Consider the following 20,877-nt stretch of genomic DNA (forward strand, 5'->3'; position numbering starts at 1 on the left):
CCTCATCCTTAGATCATTGGATACCTTTAAGCAAAAGGTTGGCGTACAGGAGGGCATTGCAGCAAGACTGATTATCAGCCTTAGAATCCTGGGTTCAATTCTTAGCCCTGGACCTTACTGTGTGAATTTGGCAAAATTACTTAACCATCTAAACTTCAGGATCCTTATCTGAAAATGGGTTACAGCCACCTATCTTACCAGGACGTAAGGATGATGGAGATGAATATTTTAGAGCAGCGGTCGCCAACCGTTGGTCCGTGAGGTGAGAAAAGTTGGTGACCGCTATTTTAAAGCACAAAGTATAGTGTCTGCACATAGACAGTTAACAGATGTATCATAATCATTATTGAGAAATCCATTGTTCAGAGAGGAAAATCCTTCATAGATCTTGAAACCATTCAATTGGTACCTGACTATATTATCAAGCATTTTATGACATGTTTTCTGGTAAACTATTGATACTTGGCGCTTTGTTGGGCACAAAGAAATGTAAATTTCAAGTTTAGTATTTTCATATATTACTTTATTAGATTTAATTTTTTTCTTTTATAATTTGAAAATTACTTTGATTTCAATTTCTATGATAAAAGTTATCATTTGTAAGTAATCATTTTCCATACTTGTTTGAGTACTTACCAAAGCTATATTAATTAGGTTCTCTAGAGAGGGGGCATTTGATTTAACATGACCAGGTATCCTGGTCTAGTATAGCGAACAGATATGTTTTCCTAAACAGAATCTTCTAAAGAGTTTTTGTGGTAAATTGCAAATATGGCCACAATTTTATTTTACAACACTTCCTATTTAGAAGTAAAGTCTATTTTCCCTACGTAGTGAATTTGGGCTGCCAATGGACTGATGGAAGTAGTGTTAGGTGAACTCTAAACTTGGACCTCAGGAGACCTTTTTGCTTTGAACTATTTGGAACGCTGCTGCTACCATTTGAAGCAGCCCAGCTGAGCCTGCTGGAGGATGGCAGACCCCCTGGAACAGATGGAACATCTCAGCTGAGGCTCCTCTGGACCATCTGTCCCGACGTGCCTGCAGATGCAGTGAGTCCAGCTGAACTCAGCCCAGGGTGCTAAAATGCAGAAGCATGAGTGGAATATCATGATCAGAAACTACAGAACAAACACTTATAACAAGCCACTATGTTTAATTAGTCCTCGATATAAAGGACTAATTCCGGTGAGGGGATGTGTCTGTTAAAGGTAAAAGTACATCTATATATATATATATAAGCCCAGTGACTGGAAAGGCAGAATGACCAGAATGACTGGTGGCTATGATGCGCACTGTGGCAGCCAACCAGCCTGAGGAGCTTTCTGGGCTCTCCACCAACCCCTCCCACAATCCTTTTCTGTTCTTACCCCTCACCAAAAATTCTCAAACCCAGACACCTGGGCAGAAACTAACCTACGTAATCTAGGTGTCCAAGAGGAACAGTTACGGCTCTTGAGGAAAGAAGAAGGACCCTGCTCGGAGGGTGTGGTTGTTGAGGGTAAAGAGAAGGGAGGGGGAGGTATAGTGAGAAGAATTCTGGGTCTTGGACTGAGGGAATCCTGAACACAGCATGAAGAAGGGAGAGAAATGAGCTAAACTCTTGGGGTAGGTGAGGTTTCAGATCTTGAACTGAGACTAGAAAGAGTTAGGGAATTCTTTCACCCCGAAAGGTATGGGATTCAGCCTTGAGAAACTGTGCCTGGGCAGCTCTGGCTCTGAAGCACATTTTTTTAATAGAGTAGAGTTAGTACCAGTACATTTCCTTCATCTGATATGTGCTTGATTTGTGAAGGGGAGAATACGGATGCCCAAATTGGGGTGGGAACAGAAGCAGAAGAAATTTGCCTGGTAGATATATGTCTTCTCCTGTGCAATGCTATTCAGCCTGGAACATGCAGTCTATTAAACAGAGAAAACACCAGCTTTGAACCGCTTATCTTTGTTGTTTGAGTGGCATTGTGGTTTTTTTTAACCTCACAGCTTGGTAAAGAGGGTAAGGATATGGAAAAAATTCCCACCTAGTAATGTGGCATTAGTTAGAGATCTTCAGTGCTGAGTGCCAATTAGATTTAAGTTTCATAGCTATAAGTTTATATCTATAAAGTAATTTCTCTAAATGAAACTCCCAATGGAAACTAAGTGCATTTCCAGTCTGAAACTCTCTCTCGATGCTTTTGTTTGGGTGTTGATTTTAAATTAGAACTGTTTCCGTTGGGTTGTAGGAGAGAGTGTATCATATTGCCACGACCTCATTCCACTCTCTTTCATGCACTTGTTCTCTTTCTGGTGTATTTTCAGAACCTCCTCACTCCTTGTGTTTGAGCATTTGAAGAAAATGAATTGTAGGGAGGCAGTACTTTTCTTAGGTGGTCATAACCATGCTGGAAGGAGCCTAGGTGGAGATGAGTTTGGCCTTCCAGTCAGGCGAACAGGGATGGAAGAACAGGGCTTTCTAAGCTTTCCAGGGCAGGCAATTGAGCCATTTCCCCAAATCACTGCTTTTCTCACTCAGGTCTCCTCCTTTGCTGAGGGTGGCCTCTGAGGTTTGGGTAGCTCTTGTCCTCCCATACTCAGCCCCGATGCCTGGTTTTTGTAGCACTTCTCCCTACAGTCCCACCCTGCCTGGGAATACCTTTTTCACTGATACACCTGGTAGCCCAAGACTTGGTACCAACTACTGGAGAGCATTTATTACTTCGTCGGCAAAAGGAAAAGAAGAGGGAGGAAACACCCACTCTGCCCACTACAAGGCTAGCCCTGTCACCTCTCGGGTTCGAAGATGTCTTTGGCTTCTACCATGCCTCCTTCTGCCACAGGCCTTCCCATATGGTGTCCCCTCTGCCGTGAGTGAACTTTTTTCTCCTCTTTGCCGACTTAGATTCTGCCCATTAAAAAAATCACAATTTAAGCATCACTTGTTCAAAAGAGCTTTCCCTACTTCCTGACAGACTCACATCTCCCTTTCCTAAGCTCTCTGAAAGCCTTCTTCCTTGGACGCGTTGCAGGAGGCTTTGGAGGCTTGGAGTCCTTTCCCTTGAAACCAGCGTGAGCCAGGACGTCTCTTCGGAAGGCTGAAGGGCTCCTCTTGGACGCTCTGCAGAGGTCTCCCCCTCAGCTCAGTGGAGCATGAGCCAGGCATCCAGTTTTAGGTTAACCTGCTGTTGACTGACTGTGTGACCACGAGCAGGTCACCTCCTCTGGATCTTATCTTCCTGATCTCTTATATTGGGGAAAGCCGAGGCCTGTTCAGCACTAAAAATGTGTGGGACATTTTAAAAGAGCAGCTATTCATGGAATACTACCAGTTTTAATAATTCCAATAAACATTTGATAACTATTTTAAGAAGATAAAAAGCAGTTAGGAAAGAAACAACTTGTTCTTTTCCAAGCCTGATTTTGTAGGTCAACAGTGAGCTACTTAGTGTAAAATGTCTGCTATTTGAGGTTCTATTAGTGGTACTAGTTGACCTCCCAAGTTTCATTCAGAAATAAAAAATGTAATGGTATTTTTTCAGTATATTTGTAGTATTTTATTAAGCACGGAGCTGCTCCGACCAGGGATTCAGATTTTAAAACAGGCAGGAATTTGTTTAGGTGCCCATTTCAGTTAGAGGCAGAAGAACACTTAGTCTCGGTTATTTGTTTCAGGATTTACACATACTTATACACAGGTGAGCTTGTATGTCTGTATGTAAGTTCTGTGTCATGAGATAACATATTTCTTACTGTGAATTATACATCAGAGAATTTAAAAGTAGTTGATTTAAGATGAGTTATGTGATTAAGCTTAATAATGTAATCTTAATTTTTCATTTAAGATCAGAGTTTAACAGGTGATGCATGGAACGCAGAGGAAGCAATTCCACACACCAGATGAATTCAGGATTGTTAACTTTCCTTAATGGAAAACTAGAAAGGGCTTGAAAAAAGAATACACCTTTGTAGATGAGCTGTTTGTTTTACTATGAGTATTGCGATGGAGAAAATGCTCTAATTATCCTATGTAATAAAAGGCTAATATGCAAATTGACTGAACAGCAGAACAACTGATCGTTATGACGCGCTCTGACCACCAGGGTGAAGACGCTCAGTACAGGCGCTGTGCCCTGGTGGTCAGTGCGCACCTACAGGGGAAGCCTGCTCACCCAGAAGCCGGGCTCACTGTGGGCAAATGCAAGGGTGGTGGCGGGAGCCTCCCTTGACTCCGCAGCAGCGCCGAGATGTCCGACAGATAGCTTCGGCCCGCTCTCTGTGAGGGAATGGGCCTATGCCGGCAGTTGGACATCCCCCAAGGCACCCACCTTGCAAGAGGGCATAGGCAGGGTTGAGGAACCCCCCATCGAGTGCACACATTTTGTGCACTGAACCTCTCTAGTGCATTTATAAAAGACCAGAAAATTTGATTTAGTCATCTCTGGCTTTAGCTTAGCCCCTTCTATTTCTGTACTGCAAACTAGAGTCATCTGTGATAAGGAAATGATTTGATTCCTCAAAAGAAAAAATAGTGTATTCTAGTGCTAAAGATAAATATACAATTTGGAGGATTATTCTTTTGAAAATTGGTAATGTAGCCATGGCAAAGGTGACGAAGTTTAGTTAATGTTGGACAGCTTTTTTTCACCATTGGAAAGAGTGCTTGATGGTCTTACTTAAAATAACCTGGGTTCGCCCAAGCAGCTGGGTGGCCCAGCTGGGTTTGAATATGCCCTTAGTTGTGGTAAGAGGATGATGTGGTGTTTTTCTTCAGAAAAAAAGGAAGGGTTCTCTTTATGTTAAAAAATAAAATAAAATAAAATTATTAAACTTTAGGGCATGGCCAGGCTGATCTTTCAAGAAACAAGTTATAATGTGATTTTTAATACTTAGTGACAAACACAATTCGGTAACGTTACAAAAAGGTGCCATTGAAAAAAAATCTGTTACTTGTCTGTCTTGAAATATTTCTCCAGGCAGTAGCAGATAATGATTTTTTCAGTAGTCACTAATGTGGTATTTAAAACACAAAATAAGCTAATTTTTTTGGCCAATGTGCTGATACAAAGCCAGTTGATCTTTTTTACTATACTATCAGTGTTTGGGTAAAGAGCACATGCCTCAGAGTTAGCCAGACCTGGACTTATTAACACTTTGATCTGTTTAAAGTTCCATAATTCTCTGAATTTCAGTTGTTCATCTCTAAAATTGAAAATGTTGTCTACTTTATAAGCATTTTATGAGGATATACATATTTATCTCAATTCCATGGCATTCAATATATGTTGTTGCTATTATTATATTTATCATAATATAAATAATACTTTGTACTATTAATAAATAAGTAGGTCACTTGGGGTCGGCTTTCTAAACTCCCTGTACATATTATATACAGGGCATGTAGTGGCCAAAGATATCAATTTATGACTTTTTGCAAATTGCAATATTTGTAGTTTTCTATATAGTTTCATTCTGATGCTTTTCTTTTCATGAAAAAAACAATAAGAATTCAAGGATGTTATGTATGTACTTGGAGTCACCATATACATGCTTGAGTGTCATCATTGACTAAACAGTATAATACTCATAAAATATGTGTTTGAAAGTTTTATAAACAGGAGTGGTAAGTGGAATTAAAAGTGCAATTTATTGAATTTTTTAGATTTCTAAAATATGTAATAATAAATCTACATTGTTTTCTTTTTAACAGATGGGCTTAGGTCATGAGCAAGGATTTGGAGCCCCCTGCTTAAGATGCAAAGAAAAATGTGAAGGATTTGAACTGCACTTTTGGAGGTAATACTATTTGGAGAACTACAACCACATCAGGAATTTCTGCTGTTTGGCAATGCTTTCTCAGACAGTGCACATCTCTCACAAGTTCTCTTGGTTGGTTGCTAAGTTGGAGATCTGTTACTTTCTTTTATAAGAAATAAATAAAAAATAAAGCTAGCCTGTCTTCCTGTCAAGTTTGAGCTAATTGGGCCATACTAACTATATTTAGAATTGTTTGATTTGTTTACTGTCCTTCACATTTCTTGTGGATCTAGAATATTGAGTGTGTCTCTTTATGGTTTGTGGTAATCTCCTGGACTTGTTTATTAATTTAATGATTAGTCTTTTATAATTATTGATAACTTTGCACATCTTTGTCTGTATATTTGCAATAAACAGTAAGTTTGAATGATGTATTCTGGTCCAGATTGTTAGGAAATTTAAAACTGGATTTCTTCAAAATTTTCAGCTATAAATTTATTGCTGAGAAACTTTGAAGCAATTGAATTTATGAGAATAACAACTAAATGATCATTCATTGCCAGTGTCTTGATTTGAATCAAATGCCTATATTATGGAGGACAAATATTAGTAGGTGAAAAATGTGAATTTTGTATAGATCTTAACTTCATGTTTTAAAAGTAATAGTGTATGTCATATAAAGCTAAAATTATATTTAAAATCTCTTCTTAGGAAGAACATGAATGGTGTTCATCAATGGTTGTCAAGACCATAATGGTAGTTTCTAAATCTGTTCAAAGCTAGAATCAACACATTACTGTTAGAAGGAAAAAAATAATCAGAACACATCATTAGGATGTCAGCTGCCTGTTAGAATGACCCTCACTTGAGAACCTCTTCTGAACTTCCTGTTTTCATAGGAAGTTCATAGTAAAAGGCTGTGTACAGCATAAGTTAAAAAAGAATGTAAAAAGTAAAAAATAAATGATGGGATATTAGGTACTTTTAAAGGCAAATTTATTTAGCCCTGGTCAGTGTGGCTCAGTTGGTTAGAGCATCGTCCTGTTCACTGAAAGATTGTTGAATCTAGTCCTAGTCCTGACACAAACCTAGGTTGGTACATACAGGAGGCAACTGATCGATACTTCTCTTTCTCTCTTCCTCTCTCTCTAAAAGAAAAAAAAAAAAAAAAGCTACCTTTTTAAGTTTTCGGAAACAAAAAGGCTGTTGTTTTAAATAGTGAAGACAACACAAACCTCAGCCCTCCCAGAAATGATCATATTGTTTTTTTATTTGTAGGGAGATACATTTTTCCAGGAAGTTTTTTAATTACTGTAAGACTTTCCTAGCTCATCTTTGTGCTACCTTTTCAAAGATGACTGTTAAGCAATACGTCTGACATGTTTTAGAAAAGTAAAGTCACTAGACAGACACACAATAGTTTTAGTGGATTATAATATTTCAGCCCCTTATATGCTCACCATTCTCTATTGTGCCCATAGGCTTTGTGGAGAGCTACACTGCCCTCTGCTGGGCATAAAGTTCTTACTTTAAAATCTTAAAATACTCTATTGTAGTTCTGCTATACAGTTGCCAAAAATTGCTATGAGATTTTTAAAGCTCATTTCTAAATGACAACATCTTTTCTATAAGCCAGAAGATTAGTTTAATGTAATTTTGTTTTCTTTGTATTATTTTCCTATTTCAGGTCATAATCTGATATTTTGAGGTAAAAATATATCAGGTAAGAGCAGATTTTTGTGGCATGAAAATTACAATTTTTTTTTTCCCTTTGAAACAGAATCATTTACTTGTCTAGGGGTAGTTGTAGACAATGTTAAGAGCCATAACAAACTAGGGCTTTCGTATGTTCCCCCCATCTAGCTTGGCCCCATCCACATGGTACTAGTTCTGTCTTCTTCCTGTCAGGAGTCCAGATATATTTTTGTGAGAATTCTTGATAATTCTCTGACTTTTTTTTTTTTTTTTTTTTTTTTAACCACAACTGGAAGGCTTTGAGGGTAGTGCCCTTGACCTACAGATGACCCATTTTCTTCAGTAGCCTTTGAAGTAAAATATTATAGGCTGGTTATCCTGAGTGTAACAAAAATTTCAGGTCGAGTCTAGGGCCACAGAACTGCTGTGATTAAAGTGGGGATGGGGTCCCAGGGACCTGCCCACTTAGCCTCCTCCATTTTTATGTTGACCTTTGACTTCTAGGACCCAGGGGTTTTGTGAGGCACAATGTGAGCGTCAGAGCTAAATTATTCTCCACTTTATACCAGTCTGTCCTTCTACAGCCACAAGAGTGTTCCTTTGAAAATGGATACTGTCATATACTTCCCAATACGTAAGAACCTTTGGTGCTATCCCACTGAACTTGATCCTTTGGGTTAAGTCTTTGTCCTTTGATGTTAAACCTCAGTGTCTGGCCTCAGCTTGCTTTTCTAGCCTTCTCTCCACTCCCCTTCCAAGCACCACACAGCTTGGATGGAGGCTGCTGCCTAACATTTCTGTGCCTTGTTGCGGGAAAGACCATGGATCTCACCACCAGGAAACACAAAGTCCTTCCCAGTCTTCATGCTTCGGCTCAAGCACTACCTCTGACAAGCCCCCCTTGCCTCCAGTATCAGTCTGCCAGGCTTCAGTAACAAAGTACAATAGGCTGTGTGCCTTCAACAACAGAAACTTATTTCCTTATAATTCTGGAGGCTAGCAGTCCAAGATCAGGATGCCAGCATGGTTGGTTTTAGTGAGAAGCCTCTTTCTGGTCTGTAGATGGCCACCATCTTGCTGTGTCTTTACATGGCCTACATGGCCTTTCCTTCTCAGGGTGTTTACATGGAAAGATCTCTCTTTCCCCGCCCCTCCCTTCCTTCCCTCCCCCCCTCCCCATCTCTCTCTTGCTCTTGTTATAAGGCCACCATCCTATTAGGTTAAAGCCCCACTCTTATGGCCTCTTATAACTTTATCTCTTGAAAGCTCTATCTCCAAATATATTCACATTGGGGGTTAGGGCTTCAACATAAGATTTAATTGATACAATATCCATTTATGCATTACATCAGAAGTCTGGCAGGCTTATCTGGATTCCCTGCTTAGGGCCTCAAAAGGGTGAAATCTTGGCCATCTTGGGCTCTTATTTGGAGGCTCTGGGGAAACAACCTGCTTCCAGACTCATTTCTGATGTTGATAGGATTCATTTCCTTGAAGTCATAGGCCACATCCCTGTTTTATTGCTGGCTGTCAGCCAGGGGCTGCTCTCAGCTTCCAGAAGCTGCTCCTATTCACACAGAGCCACCTCCATCTTCAAAGCCGACAACAGTGCTTAGAATCCTTTCTGCACCTCATATCTCTCCTCCTTCCTCTTCTGTTCTCAGCCAGAGAAAACTCATCGCTTGTTAAGGGTTCATGTGATTAGATTAGGAAAATTTGGATAATTTCCCTTCTGCCATGTAAAGTTACATGATCGTGAAAGTAATACCTTTGAGTAAAGGTGCTAGGAACCATTTTAAAATTCTGCTTATCACAACATTTTATGTACCTGGCTGTACCTTTGAGATAAGTGATAGTTTTCCCATCCTATCTAATAAAGAAGGAAAAGGCTAATTGACCCTCACGCCATCACAAAGATGGCAGCACCCACAGCCAGTAAGGGAATATGCTAATTGATTGCCCCACCCTCAAATATGGTGGCGCACAGCCAGGCTGGGCCCACTCCTGCCATGCGCCTGCCTCCAGAGTCCCCCAATCCCCTCAAGCCCCCAGCTGCCCAGGGCCGGCCCAAGGCGCAGGCAAGTCTCGAATGGCCGCCTGAGGCTCAGGTAACCAGGGCCCGCCGAGACTTGCATTTCCGATAGAGGCAGCAGCAGAGTTCTGAAGGGGCATCGCCTTACCCTGATCGCAGGGTCACCTCTCATCCCTGAGGGCTCCTGGATTGTGAGAGGGGGCAGGCCTGGCTGAGGGATTCCCGCCCCCCTTCCCCCTCCAGTGCATGAATTTTCATGCACTGGGCCTCTAGTTTTATATATGAGAAATCATAGACTTAGGAAAGTCAAATAACCTACCAATGACATGGTTTAAAGATGGCTGGAGTTTGGATCCAAAGCTTGCCAAAACCTTCCTTATCACCACCACCTTTCTACATGGCAGAGCGGAAACTGGAGCGCAGGCTTACACTGCTGTGACCAGTGAACATCAAACAGCACCAGGCTGTCTTCTCTAAAGGGTGGTATTTTTGGATACAGACATCTTAGTGAACAAGGGGGCTCTTTACCTACGAGTTCTGCCCTTCGCCAGTCTTCTTCAGTGCACCAATGATTACAGGACTGGAGGAGCATAAAAGATTAAGGATGCCTGACACTTACTGAGTAACATTTAACTATTACTCTTTCAAGTAATATTTAGAGATAACAAATATTTATGAAATGTAAGACATAAACCCAAGATTTTAAGAAGTATATAGCCAATTATTTCATATTGAAAGTATAGCAATACCATGGGAGCCACAGATGAGTTGAGGGACGGTCTGATTGGTGTAGAGCTGGCTGAGACCAAAAATTTCCCACCATAAACGGACTCGTGCCTGTGCCGAATCCTGTAACAGAGGCCCACACTTAAGTCCATATTTGGGTAACCCGTTATAAAAGGGCATCTTCCAGCCCTTTTAAAGTGAGGGTTGGTGGCGGAGCCTTGGCCATGCCTCTAAATCACTGTGAATGCTGGCAACTTGCTAGAGCACTCCGGTTGCTACTACTTGCGTTGGGAAAATAATTTTTACAAATAGGGACATAAAAATATTTCTCTTTTCAGAGGATGAGGGATAGTTTGAATGCCTTCAGCTTGAAACTGGAAATCTATGTGTGTGTGTTTGAAGCAATGCTTTTGGTAAATTGTGGTACTAAGATTTATTAAAAGAACTCTGAAGTTGTAATGTAAAATTGTGAGTATGAAGTTTTGATTTGTCATACATAGTAAATATTTGCATGTGTATTTGTTAATGCACTAAACTTTTTTTGTATAATGAGCTTCTTTGTACAAATAGTCTTCCTCTCTCAACACCTTAGTTTCCCAGTCTACCACTCTTCCTTTGCATTTTTTAAGTCATAAAAAATGGCTGTTTTAAACTAAATTCTGTCACTCCTCACCCCCTTTTCCGTCCCATATAATTACCATCCTATAGAGAGTTTGGGGAGAATTCCTCTACAGGACAGTTTAGAAGATGTAGAGATTTGGCAATTGCACTTGAGTATGGGAATTTATATGCTCCTGAAATAATTGCTAGCAATTAGTATAACTGGAATATAATAAGCACAAAGTATTCTAAATGTACATATTTCACCAAAACTTATTTAGGACTCATTTGAGGAAAGAAACTATACTAACTTACAAACATGGCCCCTACCACATAGATACTGTGCTAACCCATGTCCTGTTTTTGTTTTCATTTTGTATAAAACCATTTTTTAAAAGACCTTCGTTTTCTTAAGAAGGATGGAATCCGGTTTACAGACTGAAATTAAATGAGATAAATGCTCCACTCATTCTTATGCCTTCTTTTGGATACCAAAATACCTGTATCCTTTTCTTCCCCAATTCCTCAGTAAGGTTTTCCTTTTAAAACTAGAGACTCAGTGCATGAAATTCATGCACTTGGGGGGAAGTACCTCAGCCTGGTCTGTGCCCTCTTGCAGTCCAGAGTCCCTCAGGGTATGTCCTACTGACAGCTTACATCCACTCTCCTAAGCCGGCAGTCGGACATCCTTAGCACTGCCATAGTGGCAGGAGAGGCTCCCACCACCTCCATGCTTGCCAGCCGTGAGCCCAGCTCTCTGTGAGAGTGCACTGACCATCAGGGGACAGCTCCTGTGTTAAGGATCTGCTCCCTGGTGGTCAGTGCGCGTCATAGCGACTGCTGTTTGGTTGATTTGCATATTAGCCTTTTATTATATAGGAAGTTTTTCAGATATCTTCCAAATGACTTTAAAAGTTTTTAAAACATATTTCTAAAAATAAAATTTCCTAATTTAAATATGGGAGGTTAAAATACAAAGCACTGCTACAAAGTATTTATAACAATTTTTAAAAGCTAGTTTAGTAAAGAGCACAGGTTTCCACAATGAATAGCTCTTAGGCCCTGGCCCACATTTTATAGGTTTCCTTTTGCATGATGTTCTGTAGCTATCCCTTTTTATTGCATAAATGAAACTCAGTGTGTTTGGAAGGTATGTAGTCATTCCAACTGTATCAGTGACGGCAACTCCTGCTGAAAGAGCCTTTCCATCTTCTTAAGTCACAATCCTGCCAAGTGCTCTGTTAGTGCAGGTCACCTCGCACCTATTGGAGCAAGGATGCACATGAGCCTTGTTATATATTTGTGACCTTAAAAATCTAATTAATCAATGATAGGTTTTTTCCCCACTCAGAAAACTGATAATTGAGCACATTATGACTTTTTTAGCTGCTACTTTTCCCTCATTCTTGCTGCTATTGGTATACTGTTTTAACCTGATTTTTACTTGTTTACTAAAGGTATATTGGGTGGGGTAAGGGGCCAGTGAGAAAACAGTATTTTTTTTAAATGTGAATCTTCCAATAATAGTCAAGACAGAAAGTAAGAAAAAGTATACAGGTGGCTCTGATATCATTGGTTAATATGCCTTTATATATATAACACTTTCATAGTAAATATAATTTATTTATCCATGTTATAGTTCATGCTTTAGAAGTCAGGAGGCTTTATTTTACTTACTCTTGTACAATTTATCTTGCAGTTTCTAAAAACCTAACTCCCCTTGTTTTGTGGTGCACATGTTTTATAGCTCTAAAAGTCTATAGTTTTCATCACATATCCTTGTGACATTATTACTTTAGTCAATCACTTGCTAATTATTAGGATGTATGCCATAATTCACAGCCATATATGGAACTCTCTATCTATATTCAGAACTAAATTCCCATCCTCCTCCTTCCCCTCAGAAAGGTGTGATTTTACACTTGATCAAAAAGCAATCTTACAGTTTTATGCTTAATTATATTGTTTTTGTTAACCAAAGAACAAGAATGAAGACAATATCCTATAGTAGAATAGTATGTTCCTTTCCACTAGATGGGAGTATGAGATAACCAGATGTAAGAGTGTTTAATCAGAATATGCAAATTCCAGCAGATTCTTGCCAAATAAACATTTCTGACTAGTGTGTGTTCAGGGATAGTGATTTGCCTCCCCGCCCTTTATACTTCTCCATTGCTGTCTTTGTCTTCCTCTGCTTCTGTTTTTCACTTTCTGGACCTGTACAGGTCAGATCTAATATCTTCAGTTTATAAAACTCACCTCAAGAAAACTCAGAACATAAAAATCTGTAATTATTTAATACTTTATTTGGCAAAAACAAAATCATTTAAGAGCTTTTGTTGGTTTCTTCCAATTTTCTGATGTAGAGAAGTCCAATTATTTATATTAACTTTAAATCCAAAAAAACTTATTAAATTCTTTAAAACATTTTTTTCTTCATTAATTAAGGATTACATATGTGTCCTTATCCCCTTATTGTCGTCGTCCCCTCCCCCCCCCCCCCATACCCTCACTTCTCTGGTGTCTGTGTCCATTGGTTAGGCCTATATGCCTGCACACAAGTCCTTTGGTTGATCTCTCCCTTTTACCCCCACCCTCCCCTACCTTCCCTCTGAGGTTTGACGGCCTGATCAATGCTTCTCTGTCTCTGAATTCATTTTTGTTCATCAGTTTATGTTGTTTATTTTTAAATTCTTATTGATGCTAATGCATTGCATTTTATATGATTAGTCACAGCATTTATGAATAACAATAGTTTCTTTCTTTTTGATAACTCTGTCCTTAACTTTTAACTACTATCTTTTATAATAGCATATAGTTGGGTTTTGTTGCATTATCCAATGAAAGCCATTGACTTTTCATTGTAGAATTGAGTCTATTTATTGTGACTTTTGATATATTTGGATTATATCAACCATTTTAATTATTGCTTCCTACATGTCCTAATCTCCTGTTTCTTTTTTCTTGTTGCCTTCTGTTTGACTAATTGCATTTTATATTTTCACTAGGGGCTCAGTGCACGAATTTGTGCACCTTGAAAGGAACTATGGGCTGTGGTGGACACAGGGGCGGGTCTCTGCCCATCCTCCACACCCCTGCCCGGCTCCTCCCACTATGGCCCCATGGACTCCTGTCTGCCAGCGGCCCTGCTCACAACCGCTGATGGGGCAGAGTGATTGGGGCTGGCTACAGCAGTGGGTGCAAGTGGTGGCTGTTACCCCGATCTCCTCGAGGAGAAGCCCTCAGGGTGATTGGGGCCCGGGAGCCGCTGCTGGCACCCGCTGATGGCGCCAAGTGATCAGGACCAGCACCAGGCACGAGCAGTCGGTACAAGTGGGGCTGGCACCAGCAGTGAGCACTGGGTGGGACTGCGGTATGCAGGAGCAAAGAATTTTCAGTAACTACCAGAGGTTTGCCCTGATGATAGCAACCAGTGCCCCACCTTGGTCTGGCGCTCCCATTCACCTGCTCCACCATCCTGCCAGTCGAAGCCCGCCATGTTCCACACTCTGCTGCCTGCTGCCGGTGCCTGGCATGTTCTGCGCGTGCCCCCTGGTAGTCAGCGCACGTCATAACGCTGTTGTTCAGTTGTTCCGCCATTTGGTCTATTTGCATATTTTTAACATGCATACTTAACAACTAATGTTAATTTATAACTTTAATATTTTCCTGACAATGTAAGGATATTAGAATGTTTCTTAAAACTCTCATATGCCCCCTGATTTACCTGCTATCATTGCCTTGGATTTTGGTTTGTTTGTAACACCACAGTCTATTTCCAGTTTCCTTTGTCACATTTTCCAGATCTGTTCTTCTGCCAGAATCTTTCCTGAGTCTTCACCTTTTTCCTCCACGTCTCCCCCGGATTCAACCCATGATGCATATTCATCATTCCCTGGCTCTTGAGTTTATATATTTTAACAGGCCACAGTTTTAACACTAGATCTATATATCCTACAATGTACTTGAGATCTTTACCATTCTCATAGACATTTCAAAATTAACAGTAATTCACTTGTGGAGTCCTCTCATCAACCTTTTCTCCCCATACCTCAGATCTATTTGTAATAAATTACATTTGTTCTATCTACTTACTCATTCCAGAAACCTGTATTCATTTCATGACCTCATCCTTTTTGGTAAGCGGGCCTTCCTTTCACCATCAATACATCCAAATCAGCCACAGTGTGTGGTCAGATTTACATTCAAGGAGATCTTAAACTTGTTCTTTGATTTGTTTTTTAAAATCATTGACGTGCTAATTGGTCTGCCTACTTTCAATTATATGTATCCCTCATCTCTCCACAAGGCAGGTATTATAGGTATTACAGTTTTTTAAAATGATAGATCCAAACATGTAATTCTGTTGCCTAAGAGCCTATAGTGCCTCCTGAATGCTCTTGCAATGAAGGCCAGATTCCTAAAGATGTCCTACAAGGCCCTGCATAATCTCATGGCCACCTCACCGTTATGTCCTAGTATCAAGTACATTGCTTGGTAATATAACATATATAGACACTCATATATGTTGCATGAATGAATGAGTAATTATGTACTAGACCAGATTGGGGGAGCTGGCAGTGTAAGAAGAGCAGAAAGTTTCATTTATTTTTTTATATACATATTGGGGCACACAGTAGGTGATCACTAAGTGTTTGAAGAAATAAGAGGGCAGAGAAAGGAGGAAAGAAATGGAAAATGGGAAAGGAAATTGGTCAGAAAAGATAAACCTAAATCTAGAGTTATAGTCCTTGATGAAAAAAGTTTATATCAATCTCTATTTCTCCTTTAAAAACAAAAACAAAAACAAAAAAAACTTGAGTAATGGCTATGAAATGTGATTGCTTAAAAAAAAGAAACTTCTTGCTGTGATACTTTTCTGTTGGACTTATTTATGTATTAACTTATCTATTTATTTATTTATGAGAATGAAGAATACCAGGTGGCATTACTCTCAGAATGGCCCCTTGGGCATGTATTTTAAAATTAAAAACTAATTTTTTAAAGATCTTGTAAAGTGACGGTACATTTTTATATTTCCTTATTTAAATTTATGGATAGCTACTTAGTATTTCTCTGACAAAAAAAAAAAGGTTTTCCCTTGAGTACTATAAAATGGAATATATGTAAAAGTATTTTAATGATTATAAGTATATGCACATAATTATAATTGATTTTGTAGAATTAGTCATTGCCTACTTTTCTCCAAAATCATAGAAAAATATGTCGTAACTGCAAGTGTGGTGAAGAGGAGCATGATGTCCTATTGAGCAATGAAGAGGATCGAAAAGTGGGGAAACTTTTTGAAGACACCAAGTATACCACCCTGATTGCAAAGCTGAAATCAGATGGAATTCCCATGTACAAACGCAATGTTATGATTCTGACCAATCCAGTTGCTGCCAAGAAGAATGTCTCCATCAATACAGTCACCTATGAATGGGCTCCTCCTGTTCAGAATCAGGCATTGGTAAGTAAGCGCTGGGGGGGGGGGGGGGGGGTGGGGTGTTGAGAGTCTCTTAATTAAGCTTCCCCAACTACTTATTTAGAGCAGTTCCTTCAGGACCTAATCAACATCAGGTCTGTTATCTTTCTGGGGTCCCATTACTTTGACTTTCAACTCTTATTGTAGTCTTTTGAAAATAGGATTAGATACCTCATAGCATTTTTCTATCAAATATGTTAACCTCTTTGAGGGAATGGTCTGACAAAATAGTTTAGATGAAAAAACAGATACTTTTCAAATTTAGTGACTCTTCTAGCTTGCTCTTGAGAATATTTCTCTTATGATGGTAAATAATATCATAGGAATAAAATTTGTCATTATTTAGAACTCCAAAGATATTCAAACACTATATTTTACTATGTAAGACAAAAACAAAATTTATTTTGTATAATGCTCCAGTTCTAACCAGATGAGCCACATAGAAGTCTTCTAAAAACATGAGTTAAATTATTAGAGTGAATCTTATAATGATATTTTTTATAATGAAAATGCTGCTGATTCATAGGCCATTTTATAGATGCTGCCTAAAAATCTGTGTTCTCTTACAATTGTACATTTGTATGTTTTGTACAAGTAAACATTAGTAACCCAAATCTTTTTATAAATTGAAGAAAAAATATTAATTTTTTTTAAAATATATTTTTTATGATTTCAGAAAGGAAGAGAGAGTTAGAAAGAGATATATATTAACATCAATGATGAGAAAGAATCATTGATTGGCTGCCTCCTGCACTGCCCCCCACTGGGGATTGAGCCTGCAGCCTGAGCATGTGCCCTTCACCAGAATCGAACCTGGGACCCTTCCACAGGCAGATGCTCTATCCACTGAGCCAAACCAGCTAGGGCAAAAATTTAATTTTTTTGAAGAAAAATGTATTAATTTTTATTGAATTAAATCTATTCAGTATATCAGTTTTCAATATGCTAATACCTCAGGATATATCTCTATTACCAACAAGATAATTTGTTGGTAATAGAGAAAACCAACTTCTTCGTTAAGTAACTTGCTTCTGGTGTGTCTATAAAGTAATATTGCCGCCCTAATGGCCAAATTATCTCCTAGTTAACACTGGTCTCCCTGTGGTTCAGGCCAGGCAGTACATGCAGATGCTGCCCAAGGAGAAGCAGCCAGTGGCGGGCTCGGAGGGGGCGCAGTACCGGAAGAAGCAGCTGGCGAAGCAGCTCCCTGCGCATGACCAGGACCCTTCCAAGTGCCATGAGTTGTCTCCCAAAGAGGTGAAGGAGATGGAGCAGTTTGTGAAGAAATACAAGAGCGAGGCTCTGGGAGTAGGCGATGTCAAACTTCCCCGTGAAATGGGTGCTCAGGACTCCAACAGAATGTACATCCCTGGCGGAGGCAGAAGCACCGTGGCATCGGTGGGCACCATAGAGGACAAGGCGGCAGAGCACAGGACTCAGTATGTGAGTACAGCGGTCACGTCATTGGTCCCGTTGGTGTATTTTACAGGTTCCTTCCTTTTCTTTGAATCTTTTTGGAGACCACTCCTCTGTTTCCAAAAGGGAGTAGGTGAGGGAAATAAATTGAATTAAAATTTAGTTTATGTTGATTTTAAAGAATCATGTTTGAAACCTGTGCCTAGACCAGTGGTTCCCAACCTTTTTGTGCCATGCCCCACCTAAGCATCTCTAAAATCCTGATGCCCCCTCAATCCTCGTGACATACAATTCTTACTATTCAGAAAGTGAACTCCTGTTCATGTGGAGGAAGCCTAAAAGGCCACTAACCTGGTCTAAACAAGCTTCAAAGAGCATGGCATCCATGAAAGAAAAATATAAGAGCGAAAGGACAGTTGAAATACTGAGGAAGAAAGCAGTAAGAAATTGTTAAAAAATATAATATTGTGATGTGAAAAAATAGCAAAGTTTCAAAACATATAATAGAGACCTGAAATGCATAAATATCTCACAGTATATATTTATGTACTTTATATGAGGTCCCTAGAACCATAAAAAATGCAAAAAAAAATCACTGTTAATATTTCATTCTCAAATTGCTCCCCTTAAAAATCAAGTTGACCCCCTGTTGGGCGGGTGCCCCACATTGGGAACCACTGGTCTAGAGCCAAGTTTTCTGACTACTTGTTGCCAAGAATTATTGCGAATTTTAGGTAAACACAGTCGTGATCATTGGTATCAATCTGGAATACAGCATACTAATCTAGAATCTATTTCTAAACATAATTTTGGTGTTAATTATTTACCTATTCCCATAAATAAGAGTTATATATAATTATATTAAGTTGTGCTTGCTATTGTACATTGCACCTAAAATTGAAACTTAAATTTATGAGGATATATATTCAATCAGTTTTTAAAATCTCTCCTAAAGAGGGAAATTGAAGTCTTTTTTTTTTTGGCTTGAAAATTGTGATATAGATGTACAAAAAACGGTTTTTTTAATTTAAATTAATTGTTGTTGAAAGTATTACATATGTCTTCTTTTTCCCCCCATTGACTTCTCCCTGGCTGCTCCCACCCCCCAGCACATGCCCTCGCCCCCGTACTGTCTTGTGTCCATTGGTTATGCTCATATGCCCATTGCTTATGCATGCATACAGGTCCTTTGGTTGATCTCCCTGGTGGCCTGCACCCTTCTCCTCCCCTCCCCTGCCTTCCCGCTGAGGTTTGACGGTCTGTTCAATGTTTCTTTGTCTCTGGATCTATTTTTGTTCATCGTTTTATGTTGTTCATTATACTCCACAAATGCGTGAGATCATGTCATACTTATGACTGGCTTATTTTGCTCTTTAGGTCCATCTGAGAACTAAACTTAAATATATTTCTCATAGATTCCATTAGCACCTCAACAAATAAGACTTAGTTTTATTTTAAAAATTCTTTTTAAAAAATTCTAATAAGCTCTAAGGTAATTTTTTAAAGACCCACTCAGAATTTAGATGAAAATGTTCGTTTTTGCTCATTTCTCCCATTCCCAACAGCCCCCTGCAGGGTGGAGGGCACGGGAGGAGATGAAAGAGGGCACAGAAGGGATAAATGGTGATGGAAAAATGAAATAAATTTAGGTGAAAATTACTATTAGCCTTTTTCCATAAGTGCTTTAATTCAGGAAATAATACTCACACACAGGGTGCAAGAATTAAATTTGAAGAGCCTTGAGAAAGTCAAGGATTGTTTCACCTTATTGTCTACCTGAACGCACTATAATTTCAATACAAACTACCGTATTTTTCGGACCATAAGACGCACTTTTTCCCCCCCAGAAGTGGGGGGAAAAAGTCCCTGCGTCTTATGGTCCAAATATAGCCTACACATATACTTAAAAAAAAAAGTTTTTTTACTTGCCCGGCTCTGTGTGGTCTCTGTGTGCTTGCCCGGCTCTAAAATGGTTCTAAATGCTGCTGTTTACTTTACAGGGTTGATTACATGTGTTTATGACTGTGATGTTGGGTTTTAATGCACATAAAATATTTTAGGACACTATTTGTTTCAGAATCTTTTTTTCTTCATTTCCCTTCTCTAAAAACTGGTGCGTCTTATGGTCCGGAGCGTCTTATGGTCCGAAAAATATGGTATTTCTCTTAAAAGTGGTGTCTCTGGATTTTTACTGAAGCTGATGATGAGAAATGCCAGTTGTATGAATAGATTGTTTTGGATGGCTTCCTTTTCAGTCCTGCTACTGCTGCAAGCTGGGCATGAAGGAAGGTGACCCCGCCATCTACGCTGAAAGGGCTGGCTACGATAAGCTGTGGCACCCCGCTTGCTTTGTCTGCAGTACCTGCCACGAACTCCTGGTCGACATGATTTATTTCTGGAAGAATGGGAAGCTATACTGTGGCAGACATTACTGTGACAGTGAGAAACCCCGATGTGCTGGCTGTGATGAGGTGAGTTCTCTGGGGTCACTCACATGCAGGCTCACTTTGTACCCCCGATGGTCCCCTTACCCTCCTAAGGCTCCCCTTAGTGCAGTGGTCACCACCCTTTCGGACCACCAGTTGCCTTAGTGAGAAAGCAACATAAGTTAGCCAGGCATCAGCTGCTTTATTGACATCCAAAGAAATGGAATGAAAAGCTTTAATTTCAATCATCCTGTGTGCTGTGTTAATTGGTTGACTAAGGAAAGATTGTCCAGAAACGTAAAAAATTGATTTGGACTAAACTAATGACCTAAGTTCAAATTTTAGGTTATTTTCAGACAAGAAAGTAAGTTGATGTACTTGTGGATCTAAATCCCTTATTGTCTAAAGAGCCTAGCTTTGTTATTTGTGGCAAAAATACACGATTCATCGTATTTTTACCCTCTTCCCAGCTGATATTCAGCAATGAGTACACCCAGGCAGAAAACCAAAATTGGCACCTGAAACACTTCTGCTGCTTTGACTGTGACAGCATCCTCGCCGGGGAAATCTACGTGATGGTCTGCGACAAGCCGGTGTGCAAGCCTTGCTACGTGAAGAACCATGCCGTGGTAAGCACTCCGGGGCGCCTGCTCTGTCCCTTCATTTCTGCCTTTCGTTAAGCCTCCTAGAGGTGAGAACTAGAAAGTACTACTTCCAAATACGAACCGTAATTCCTGCCTCGGGTGTTAAAATCCGGACAATGC

General features: G+C 39.7%; 1 protein-coding gene across 1 annotated transcript in view; it reads left to right on the forward strand.

Annotated features, from left to right (window-relative positions):
- The window catches only part of TES (testin LIM domain protein), a 32,950-nt gene that overhangs the window by 8,948 nt on the left and 3,125 nt on the right, over positions 1-20,877 (forward strand). Inside the window, exons 2-6 of the mRNA XM_036424853.2 lie at positions 5,687-5,772; positions 16,004-16,256; positions 17,382-17,714; positions 19,943-20,158; positions 20,584-20,742. Coding sequence (XP_036280746.1) covers positions 5,687-5,772; positions 16,004-16,256; positions 17,382-17,714; positions 19,943-20,158; positions 20,584-20,742 — 1,047 coding nt within the window. The remainder of the gene's footprint in view (positions 1-5,686; positions 5,773-16,003; positions 16,257-17,381; positions 17,715-19,942; positions 20,159-20,583; positions 20,743-20,877) is intronic.

The sequence above is a fragment of the Pipistrellus kuhlii genome, unplaced genomic scaffold, assembly GCF_014108245.1.
Source record: "Pipistrellus kuhlii isolate mPipKuh1 unplaced genomic scaffold, mPipKuh1.p scaffold_m20_p_10, whole genome shotgun sequence".
NCBI classification, from domain to species: Eukaryota; Metazoa; Chordata; class Mammalia; order Chiroptera; family Vespertilionidae; genus Pipistrellus; species Pipistrellus kuhlii.